The following is an 11,862-nucleotide window of genomic DNA, read 5'->3' on the forward strand; positions in this document are numbered from 1 at the left end:
TCAAATAGCTGCTTGATGAAAAGTTACCTCCCTCAAGGTTTGAATGGTTGTTGTCTTAGAAACTGTTGTTAGCAATAAAGATAGCACTTCCTATGAAAAGTGCCTAAACCTCCCTACCCCTTATTTAAGATGTTTATATATTATATTATATTATATTATATTATATTATATTATATTATATTATATTATACTACACTACACTACACTACACTATACTATACTATACTATACTATACTATACTATACTATACTATAGGCCCAGTGCATGAAATTCATGCACTCGGGGAGAGGAGGATCCCTCAGCGCAGCCTGCACCCTCTCTCAGTCCGGAAGCCCTCGGGGGATGTCCAACTGATGGCTTAGGCCTGCTCCCCTGGCCGTCAGTTGGACTTCCTTAGCACTGCTGCAGAAGCAAGAGAGGCTCCCGCCACCGCCGCTGCACTCACCAGCGTCCAACGTCTGGCTGAGCAGTGCTCCCCCTGTGGGAGCACACTGACCACCAGGGGGCAGCTCCTGTGTTGATCATCTGCCCCCTGGTGGTCAGTGTGCATCATAGCAACCCATCATTCCACCGTTCGGTCTATTTGCATATTAGCCTTTTATTATTTAGCATTATTCTATTTTACTGACCACTTACTGGTGGTTACAGTCTGTTCTTAAAAATGGCACTTCTGACAATGTTTCCTATCTCATTGTAAACCTGTCAGCAAGGATCTTGCAGGGGCTGTTGTTAGAGTTGATGGCTTCAGTGGCCATCCACATTCATCCAATCAGCCATAAGCAAAACCTCCCAGGAGATGAATGCTACATCCAGCAGCAACCCTGGAATCTGCTTTATCTTTGCAAGAGCTCCCAACTAGAGAGTCTCCCCTAGTGACTGGCTGAAGAGCACATCAATTTCTACAGACCTCTGATGTCAGGTTATTATAGATCTGAATCCAGACAGTAGGAGCTTCTCCATCTTGCTCACTCAGTATCTAGCAGAATGTGGCACACAGTAGATACTTCTCAAGTGTTGATCAAGTGAATTATTAGGGTGTGGCTAAGAGGGAGACTAGGCTAGAGGTGTAACATGTGGATTCTGGACTCAGACTGTCTGAGTTTGAATACCAATTTCCCTACTAACTAGTTAGGTGCCCTGAAACAGGTCACTCAACCTCTCTGAGCCTAAGTTTTCCTATCTGTACAACAGAGGAAATAATAAAGCCTGTCATGGCAAGTACTCAATAATGTTAGCTATTATTAAAGGAAAAAATAACAAGTGCAGATATTAAGTGGCCCATCAGTCATACCTAAAAAGTTGTTTGTAAGCACAAACCACAGTACAGATCAGCCTCATCCCTGTTCCCTGCCTCAAAGCCATAGATAGGAACTCCAGAAGTTGAGAGAGGCTGTGCCTTCGGAGTGGCAGACTAGCAAAAGATGGAAAGGGCAACCCCAGCCGGGTGGCTCAGTTGGTTGGAGCGTTGTTCTACACATCAAAAAAGGTTGCATGTTCAAATCCTGGTCAAGGCACATACCTAGGTTGTGGGTTCAGTCCCAGATTGGGACATGACATGTATGAGAGGCAACTGATCAATGTTTCTCTTCTCTTCTCTCCTTCTCCTTCTCCTTCTCCTTCTCCTTCTCCTTCTCCTTCTCCTTCTCCTTCTCCTTCTCCTTCTCCTTCTCCTTCTCCTTCTCCTTCTCCTTCTCCTTCTCCTTCTCCTTCTCCTTCTCCTTCTCCTTCTCCTTCTCCTTCTCCTTCTCCTTCTCCTTCTCCTTCTCCTTCTCCTTCTCCTTCTCCTTCTCTCTCTCTCTCTCTCTCTCTCTCTCTCTCTCTCTCTCTCTCTCATCAATAAGTATATTCCCTAATGAGGATCTTTTTAAGATGGAAAGGGTAGGACCAGCCTGGTGGAGCCTACCGCACAGTGGGGGTAGCCGCTCTTCACGGGATGATTACTTCAAAGACCTAGAATACTGTCCCCAGTCCCCAAACTGCCTGACTCTCTTCACTCTGATTCAACCGCTGAAGCTCCGAAGCATCCTCACCATATACGGCCAGCAGGAAGGCTGGGCTCTGCTGCCACTCTGGGCTTCCTCTTCTGGAGCTTCACCCTTCTTCCCACCACGGGGAGCCCTGTGTGTCAGAGACTGGCCCCCCATGCTGGGATGACTCAAGGCAAAACACACCTTTTCTATCATAAAACTGAAATGTCAGTTTTCCCATCTGAAAACTAATACTTCAGGGGCCATTTAACTTGCTTGGGCAGTAGTTGCATCAACTGTTTTGAAATAATGTTTTAATGAGAATAATCATTAATTAGAAAATGAGACACCTAGTTATGATACGGCTTGGGAGCTATCATCTGCCAGCTTTCCCCAGGCACACCATTTTCGGTGGATGAGCCACATAGTGAACAGGGGGCATGGGAGCAATCTGGAGAAACTGCACAGGAGACCACAGAAAAGAATCTGTACTTTGCAATAATTAAACCTCAGCTTAAGAATGTCAGGCATCCCCAAACTAATGGAAAGTCCAAAGTATAATTAGATTGTAATTGTAAATTTGCCTTCCAGAGGAAGGGCAGCCCGAATTCCCAATCAGCGAAGGGGGAAAGGCCTCACTTTGTTTTCATTTCCCTTCAGAAAACATGCATCTTCCCATGTTAAATGCCGTCAGCCCTTACACTTGTTTGCTTATCCCAATTAAGGACAAGAAATCTTCAAGAGACACTGGGAAAGGAGGAAGGTTGGGGAACTGGGTGAAAAGGTAAAGGGATTCAGCATTACAAATTGGTAGTTACAGAATAGTCATGGGGATGTAAAGTGCAGCATAGAGAGTATAGTTAATAATCTATATATATAAAAAGCCAGCAACTGGAATGTCTTAACAACTGGAACGACCCGCTGCGGCCGGCCAAACTCCCACGGTCTCTCCCCCCCAGCCGGCCCCACCCCTGATCTCCCCCCCTCACCCCAATAGGGGGTGGAGGCGGCCGGCCAACCTCCTGCAGCCCCTCCCCCCAGCCCAGCCCCACCCAGGATTGCCCCCCCCACCCCAATCAGGGGCAGTGCCAGTCGGCCAACTGCCCACAGCCCCTTCCCCCAGCCAGCTCAGACCCCGATTGGCCTCCTCCACCCCAATCAGGGGCAGGCCGGCCAGCCAACCACTCATGGCCCCTCCCCGAGGCCGCTGCCCCCCCCCCATCAGCCACGCCAACCCCATTTGGGGGCAGGGCCAGCTGGCCCACTGCCCACAGCCCCTCCCCACAGCTGGCCCCACCCCCAATCAGCCCCCACCACCCTGATGGGCCCACGGTCCCTCCCCCCATCCAGCTCTGTCCTCAATCACCCCCCACACACACACACCAATAGGGGTTGGGGCTGGCGGGCCAACCTCCCACGGCCCCTCCACCAGCCACTGACCCCCGATCGGCCCCCACTACCCCATTCAGGGATGGGGCCAGCTGGCCCATGGCCCACAGCCCTTCCCTACGGCTGGCCCCTCCCCCAGTCGCCCCCCACCCAAATCAGGGGTGGGGCCTGCCAGCCAATCACCTGCGGCCCCTCCCCCCAGCCAGCCTGATCAGGCCTCAATCCGGGCAGGCCAACCTCCCACCGTCTCCTCCTCCTCCCAACAGGCCTGGCCCCAATCTGCTCCAATTGGGGCCAGTCCGGCGGGACCCCACCTGTGCATGAATTCGTGCACTGGGCCTCTAGTACTGTAACAACTATGTATGGTGCCAGGTAGGTATTGGAAATATCGGGGGTGGGGGGTCACTTTGTAAAGTATATGATGGTCTAACCTCTATGCTGTACACCTGAAACTAATACCGAATAATACTGAACATAAACTGAAATTTTTAAAAAAAATTTTAAGAGACACTAGAAAAGCAAGGAGTCCCAAAACACAACAGGAAGTAGAAGTCTACTGCTTACCAGTGCATTTTAAAAGTATTATTGCCAAATAGTATTTCAGAAATTTTTGTACAAAAAGCACAAAATTAAGCAGCTGAACACTGTGTTTTGATGGCGCCAACCTCCTCCCTGTGTTAAATAATGACAGTGTTTTGGACTTCTGTGGTCCCATGTGCTGGTGGTTGTTTTCAGCCGTCTCTTAGGCAACAAGTGCTGCTGCATTGAAACTCACCAACATTCCCAACTTTTAGAACCAAAAATGTAATTTGGTAATGACACACCTAACTCTAGAGGAGCCAGATTCCTTCTTAAAAAAATGTGAATATTTATCCAAAACTATGGGATTTATGGTACAGTACAGCTAATTGAAAATAAAATTGGAAGCAAATGAAAACCAACTACATGTTTTAATCAGCTTGGAAGACTTCAAGTATTGCAGCAACGGGGTAAGTAATTTTCTTCTGGAAAATATATAATGATGTCATTATTTTGGTACTTGTGACTCCAGGGATGGAGGAAAGAGAACAGAGACAAATATTTGCTGAATGCAATGGATAGGTGGCGCTGTGGCTCATAGCAGATAGGGAATTACATTCCAGAAGCCTGGGTTACTACAAAGGCCATGTCTAAGGTCTAAACATCAGAATTATAAAGTCAAATAGGTACCTTTAAAAAAAGCATCTGGTGCACACAAGAGCTAAATTTTTGCTTTGGAAATAAACTTCCATCATTTCTAAGGTGTCCACTAATTTTCTATTTGGCTGAAGAGTGTTTTCACGTAACACTTTAATTTTAAGAATTTACAAGGCTTGTCATTGACACCTGTCATTTAGGAAAATCAAAGTCGAAGGAAACACTGCCTTTCTGGAGCATAATGAGTTAATACCCATGCGACATTAATCACAAAACCAAGGAAATTTTCGGGTTGTTTACCTATGGCAAACTGTCAAAAAATAATTCCACTTGGTAAAGGCGGCTTTCCCTTTTAGCTAGAAGGGCACTCTGTGCTTGGCTTCAGAGGGCTTGTGTCCAATTCTTGGCTCCCCCCCTTCCTGGCTGCGGCACCAACGTGGGGTTACTTGGCCGTTTAGTTATCGGAGATTCTCGCCTGGCCTATCTGGTGTCCTACATCTTTCCAAGCAATACAGGGAGACTGGCGAAGGGTGTCTTTGGATGCCTACTACCATCCTTCTCTTTTCTTTTCTTAAAAATATATTTTATTGATTTTTTACAGAGAGGAAGAGAGAGGGATAGAGAGTTAGAAACATCGATCAGCTGCCTCCTGCACACCCCCTACTGGGGATGTGCCCACAACCAAGGTACATGCCCTTGACCGGAATCAAACCTGGGACCCTTGAGTCCGCAGGCCGACGCTCTATCCACTGAGCCAAACCGGTTTCGGCCTACCATCCTTCTCAATGCCAGTTCTTATTTCTTCCGGACTCAGTTTCCACATCTAAAATGTGAGGGCTAAAATACCCACCTCAGAGGGTCGCTGGGAGGACTGACTGATAGAGTGCTTATAGAGGGTATCATACACTTAGTAGGTACTAAAAACAAAACAAACCATTACTGTCCCCTCTACTCCCCACCTCAACAAATAGACAAGTGAATGAAAACTATATGGCAACAGTCGGTAAGCAAAACTCTTACATAACGCTTAATTTTTAAAGAGGGTTTCAAAGCGGCAAGTCCCACTAGGGATTCGTCAGTCCCTGACTCCCCCTCCCCCACGAAGGCAGTGCCCAGACCACAGGGGGTAAGCAAGAGCCTCCTCCTGGGAGGTCTGCAAGCTGATCCAGAAGGCAGGGTAACTGTCACACAAACACGTTCAGCATGGTTAGGTGTTTTCCATTACAGACTTGAAATGACAATGGAAAGTGCCCCAAGTGCAAAAAGTCATTACCCAGTCCAAAGCACAGTCTTCAGGATTTAAGAGTCCGCCTGGGAGCCGACGGAGCGAGTTGGCTAGTTTATCTTTCCAAGAATTCAAACACGACTGGCTTCGGTGACCAGCAACGAGAAGACTCAACTTCTGGCTAAAAGGAGGGTCACGGAGCCCCAGGGTAACTTTCAGCCCTGGGTACTCCTTCCTTCCTGGAAGGGTCCTTTCACCCGGGCTAGCTAAGGAGACTGTGTGTGTTTCCTAAAATGTAAATGCGAGGAGGGAGACTGAGATGGGGAGAGGAAGAACACAAACCGCGTTTTGCAATTCTCTAGCGTGAGGGTGGCATCAAGTTGTATCATCATCTTCTGTTTCTCTTCACCTCGGGAGGGCCACTCTTCACCTGGCGTGCAGCGGCCCCCGCCCCGCCCCACCCCACCCCTTCCCGGGGTCCCCAGATTGGAGACGCACCGCCTCAGAAGGAGAGGTAACTGGTAGGACACACCGCTAGGCAGCGTTTAGCAAGAACCGCCTTTCAGAGACACTTAGAGCCAAAAGTTACACTTTGGGAGCGTGTGGGGCTCCCTGGGCACCCCCCTCAGACAGCGATCGCACCGCGTGGCCGCGGGTGGCTGGACACTCGGTCCCCGCGGGTCCGATGGCACGGCGCACCCAGCCCCCGCACACCCGCCCAGCCCACGCAGGGGCTGACACGTGTGATCCCAGCACAAAACCAGGAACTCGAGTCTCGTGTATACCCCACGCCGGCCTGGCCCCAAGGGACTCCCTGGGATGCCTCCGTGGTCATTATTTGTCTCCCCACACAAATCAGGGCCCTGCGGACAAATCTTGTTTCTACGGCACCGGAGGGTGCTCGGCTAAGCCCTTCCCCCTGGTGACCCTGTTTAAAGGTCCATCGCATCTGCCGTCCCCCAAACCTGCCTGCATTGGACACCGCCCAGGGGACGGTGAACGGGATGGTCCGTGTCACCCCTGAACACACGTGGGCACACCAACGCCCCCAGCGGGCACGGGGGAGGGCCGCGGAATGACTGCGGGCAGTGATTTTCCAGGCAGCGGGTCTGGTGGAGAAAGATGCCAAACGCACGTCCCGAGCCAGCTGAACTCCGCGGGCACCTAATCACTGCCAGATGTGGGGAGGGCGCCCCGAGAACATCCCCGAGCCTCGGAGGAAACCCCCGGCCCGGCGCACACCGACCGACTTCTAGGATGGAGAGGCGGCGACACCGGGGAGGACAGCGGACCCCGGGGAAGTGGGGAGCGCCGCAGAGCGGAAAGCGGACTCGAGAGAAGGAGGATGCCTCCCACTCTTCCTCGGCATCTTTTTTCAATTAAAAAGTTGGGAACTGGAATCCATAAACAACGACTTAGGGCTTCAGACTAATTCGAAGAGACGCGATGGGACGGGGACTGCTTGTACGCTTCCAAGCCCCATCCCGGAGGTCGAAGCGCCCCGAGTGTGCACGCAGGGACCCGGCGCCCGCTCCTCTCCCGCCCCCGACGCCGAGAAAAGTTCGTGCCGGGACGCACCGTCACCCCTTCCAGCGCGATCCGAAGCCAGCCCCGCCTCGCCGCCGCCGCCGCCGCCCTACCTTTCATGGTGACGGAGGAGACGCACCGCCAGCCTGGGAGCTCCGCGCGGCCAAGGAAGTTCGCGCTGAGCAGCGGTCACTGCGCGCCCATGGCAGCCGCGCCGCGCGTCGGCCGTCTGCGCTCGAGCCCTCCCCCGCGCCGCCGGCCCGCGCTCCCTGCTCGGCGCTCTGTGCCGCGGGGCCGCCGCGCGCGCCGCTCACCCCGGGCGGGAGGCGCCGCGCCCGCCAGCGCCCCTCCCCCTGGCCCGCCGGGGCGCGCCGGCCCCCGCGCCCGCGCCCCTCTCGCGCCCTCCCGCGCCCGCCCCGCCCTCGCGCCTGCACTCGCTCCTGCCCAGTCACTTTCTCGCCTAAGCCTCTCCTCGCCCGCGCTCTCCCGGGTTCTTTTTCCCGTTGGACCAGCGGCGGGACGAAGTCTCCTGGGCCGTCTAGTGTTCCCCCCTCGGCGTGCGTGGAAGGCGATGCTTCTGAGCTTCTTTCTGGACCCCAGGCTACCCAGGACGTGGAGAGAGTTGGGGAGCAGCAGCGGCACGTGGGTGGCAGGATGTGGTTGTTCCCAAATGGCTCGGGGGCAGGGAGGGTGAAACTGGGGGGAAAGGTCCTCAGGGTTCAAAGTTCCAGTCCGCTTGCTGACTTCGAAGGAAACAGGGCAGCTGCGGAGGAGCGTGCCCGCTGTCACCCGGGCAGGGCCGGCCCTGAATCCGAAGGCACCTTTAAACGCGGGCCCTGCAGAACTCGGAGCGGAATTACAACTCTGGAACCTTCCAGGAGAGAGGCAGAGGCAGAGACCAACAAACGCACCACACTCCCCTGGGTTGGAAAAGTCATCCTGACTCCCACCGGGCGACCCTGTTTTACTAGGAAAGGGATCTGGCTTCACAGCAAATGCCTTTCATTGTGGCCCATCATGTTATCTTTTCTTTTAGGAACCCCCCCCCCCCCCGCCCCCATGCAGACCCATTTCTTTATTGCTTTGAAACATAAACGAAGTGGTGAGTGGAGCTGTGAGGAGGGAGGTGCAGAGGAACTTCCTTCAACAACTCTGAAATCAATGAAAGGTTACCAGGTACTAGTAACTGCACGAAAAGCACTACAATTCTGGCTACAGTTTTACAGATTTCCTCTCCTAAGGACTTGGTAACGCGGTGTAACCAACCCATTGATTCATTTCTAAACAGGAAACTCTTTGCTCTAGTAAAAGGCAGTGCCCAGAAATGAATACATTCTAAAATATTTCACAGACTGTCCATTCCAGAAGCGCTCTCTTTTGAACATTAGGGGAAAACTTGTACACGACTGGCAAAGAAAAATACAAAAACTGGCACTTTTTTTCTTTTCACGTTAGCGATTGATGGTTCCGGAAGGTTCCTCAGAGACTTGCTCCAGCTCTCCCTAAGATCCCTGCCTTGCCTTGCATAGTCCCCGAGGGAGCCCAGCATATGGATCCTCAGCCCAGAGCTTACTAACCAATATGAGGATGGAGTAAGTCCATCAGTTTCTTTGAAAAGTGGAGAGAATTTTGGTTCCAGTATTTGAATAGAAAAAAAATAATTTAAAAAATATAAATTATACAGATGACACCAAAAACACAGCCAACAAAAGAAAAAAATAGATACCAATGGGATTTCATCAAAATTAAAAACTTTTGTGAATGAATGGATACTATCAACAGAGTGAAAAGGCAACCCACAGAATGGGGTTTGCAAATATTCTCAGAAACCTACAGAAAATATTTGCGAACCATATATCTGATAAGGAGTTAATATGTAGACTATATAAAGAACTCCTATAACTCAACAACAAAACAAACAACTCAATTTAAACATGAGCAAAGACTCAAATAGACATTTCTCCAAAGAAGATACACAAATGGGCAATAAGCTTATAAAAAATGCTCAACATCACTAATCATTAGAGAAATGCAAATCAAAACTATAATGAGCCCTAGCCGGTTTGGCTCAGTGGATAGAGCGTTGGCCGGAGGACTGAAGAGTTCTGAGTTTGATTCCCGTCAAGGACACGTACCTTGCTTAAAGGCTGGATCACTAACCCTGGTCAGTGCATGTGTGGGAGGCAACCAATCAATGTGTCTTTCTCACATCAATGTTTCTCTCTCTGTCCGCTTCCCTTCCACTCTCTCTAAAAATCAATGGGAAAAAAACTGATTTCTTAATCAATAATAATAAATGTTATGCTTTAAAAAAACTATAATGAAATATCACTTTACACCGACTAGAATGACTATTATAAAAAATTAAAAACCACAGAAAATAAGTGCTGGCAAAGATGTGAAGAAATTAGAACCTTTGAGCATTACTGGTAGAAGTGTAAAATGATGCAACCACTGTGGAAAACAGTACGGTGGTTTCTCAAAAAATTAAACATAGGATTACTATATGATCCAGCAATACTGCTTCTGGATATATGTCCAAAATAATTAAAACAGGGACTTGAATAGGTATTGGTATACCTATGTTCATAGCATCATTATCCACAATAGCTAATACGTGAAAACAACCAAAGTGTCCACCAGTGGATGATTGGATAGACAAAATAGGTACAGATGTTCGCATCTGCAAGATGAAGAGAGTGCAGGATAGTGGTGATGGTTGTGCAATAATGTGAAGGTACTTAATGCCACCGAGTCCCAAACGTAACAGCCTGGCACCTCTTCTGAGCCCTCTCTGGAGTATACAGGGCTGCAGGTTGTGGTTACATGCAGTCCATCAACTAACCAAGATTTCTCTAGTCAAGAGCTCTGGGCGGAGTTGAGGACTGAGCTGGGGCTCCAGGAGACAAGTGAAAGGCAAAGAAGACAATGGTATAGTTCGAAATGACTGAGTCAAATCTGCGAAGATGCCTTGAATTCATCAGTGGAGATGGGCTACAGGGCCTCCAGGTCATAATCAAGCCTCCTTACCTCCAGCAGCAGAGCCATGCCCTGCATTCACACTACTCTTTGAAACCTGGGGTAACATCGTCTCATTTAATACTCACACCAACCCTGTGCTAAGTACCTTTTCACTGGCGGAAAAGCCCAATTGACCTCCCCTCCTCCCTTTTCCTCAATCCTAATCCTAAAGGGGAGCCATGTTTTCCACCCCAAAATATGACACCGAAAACACAGTCAACAAGAGGAAAAATAGATACATTGGATTTCATAAAAATTTAAGACTTTTGTGCATGGACGGCCGCTATCAACAGAGTGAAAACGCAACCCACACAATGAGTCAGACAGTTCTCCATCCAAGAGTCTGGGAGGTAAGACAAGGCATTTCAGAGAGGAAGTACAATAAAGATGGCATAAGAGAGATACAGATAAAGTGCTAGAGAAGGAAAGAAGGTAATAACTTCTAACTAAGGCAGCAGGGAAAGCTTCTTTTAGACTTGTCCCTGAAGGATGGTTGAGATCCCAATGAACATGGGAAATGCTCGCTGTCCCTCCAGACCAGTGGGTTGAAGAGCAGAGTCTGGGAGCCGTTTATGTCAGAATCACATTCATGGGTGTCTTCAGAAAGTGAAGACTGTTGGGCTTTGCCTCAGAGATCCAAATTAGGATCTTTCAGGGAGAGGCTGGGGATGCTTCCTCCGCTGATTTTCGTGCTCACTAAACTTGGAAATCATCACAGTAGACTATGAGCTTCTTAAGAGAAGTGCCATGTCTTCATCTTTGTAAGCGCAGCTTCCAGCAATTAATACTCAATGAAAGACTGAATAAATGGAAAAGGGATTAACAATGGGGAGAGGCACCTAAACGCAGAGCAGGGAAAGCGAAATGCATGGACCACTCCCTTAGGATAGCCATCCGTCGATGGTACCCCATGCTCTGAAAGTCCACTTTGCGTATGGCGGGAGAGGGAGCTTGTTTTTTGAGAAGGATATTGGCTTCTACGGCTTGGTCATCTGAGTCACTTCATGTTCTCTTCTACACTTGACAAAGAATAAACCTGGCTTGCCAGAGTAGCCGTTGCTGTTAAGCACGTCCACTAAAATGTTAGGATCCCATAACGAGTCTAATGGTTTTGTACTGGACGCCAGGTGCTATGTCTCCATTCTCTGAGCTGTAATTATGCTTGAGATCTGCATGAAAAGGTTTTTTTTGGGGGGCGGGGTGGAGGAGAGGATAAAGAAATAGCTTTTAGGTCTTTAAAAGCTTATAGGTCTTATCAGTGTTTCTGTTTCTTTAGTTTTTAAACAAACTTTTTCGAAAGACGTCCTTGATTGAGAGCTGCTTTCCCTGTTTGTCCAGTATTTAGTTCCATGTAATGTTTCACAATTCAGAGCATCAGTCTGAAATTTTTCCTCGAGTCCATGTGGCAGTGGAAAAATAAAATTTCCTTCCACCTTTCTAAGTTTTTCTGGCTGGACTAAAAATCAAGTTGATCTGAGATGGATTAGCAGAAGAAAATGACTAAAACGTGTTACATTTGTACATGCAGGAGTTCCATTAGAACATGAGACCTGATG

The 11,862-nt window shown here is 49.2% G+C and overlaps 1 protein-coding gene across 1 annotated transcript in view; it reads right to left on the reverse strand.

Annotated features, from left to right (window-relative positions):
• COLEC12 (collectin subfamily member 12) overlaps positions 1–7,606 on the reverse strand; it is a 176,708-nt gene extending 169,102 nt beyond the window's left edge. The window contains exon 1 of the mRNA XM_079785044.1: positions 7,399–7,606. Within this exon, the coding sequence (XP_079641170.1) occupies positions 7,399–7,405 (7 nt within the window). The 5' untranslated portion in view covers positions 7,406–7,606. The remainder of the gene's footprint in view (positions 1–7,398) is intronic.
• Positions 7,607–11,862: the final 4,256 nt, after the last annotated feature.

The sequence above is a fragment of the Cnephaeus nilssonii genome (assembly GCF_951640355.1).
Source record: "Cnephaeus nilssonii genome assembly, chromosome: 11".
In the NCBI taxonomy this organism is placed as follows: domain Eukaryota; kingdom Metazoa; phylum Chordata; class Mammalia; order Chiroptera; family Vespertilionidae; genus Cnephaeus; species Cnephaeus nilssonii.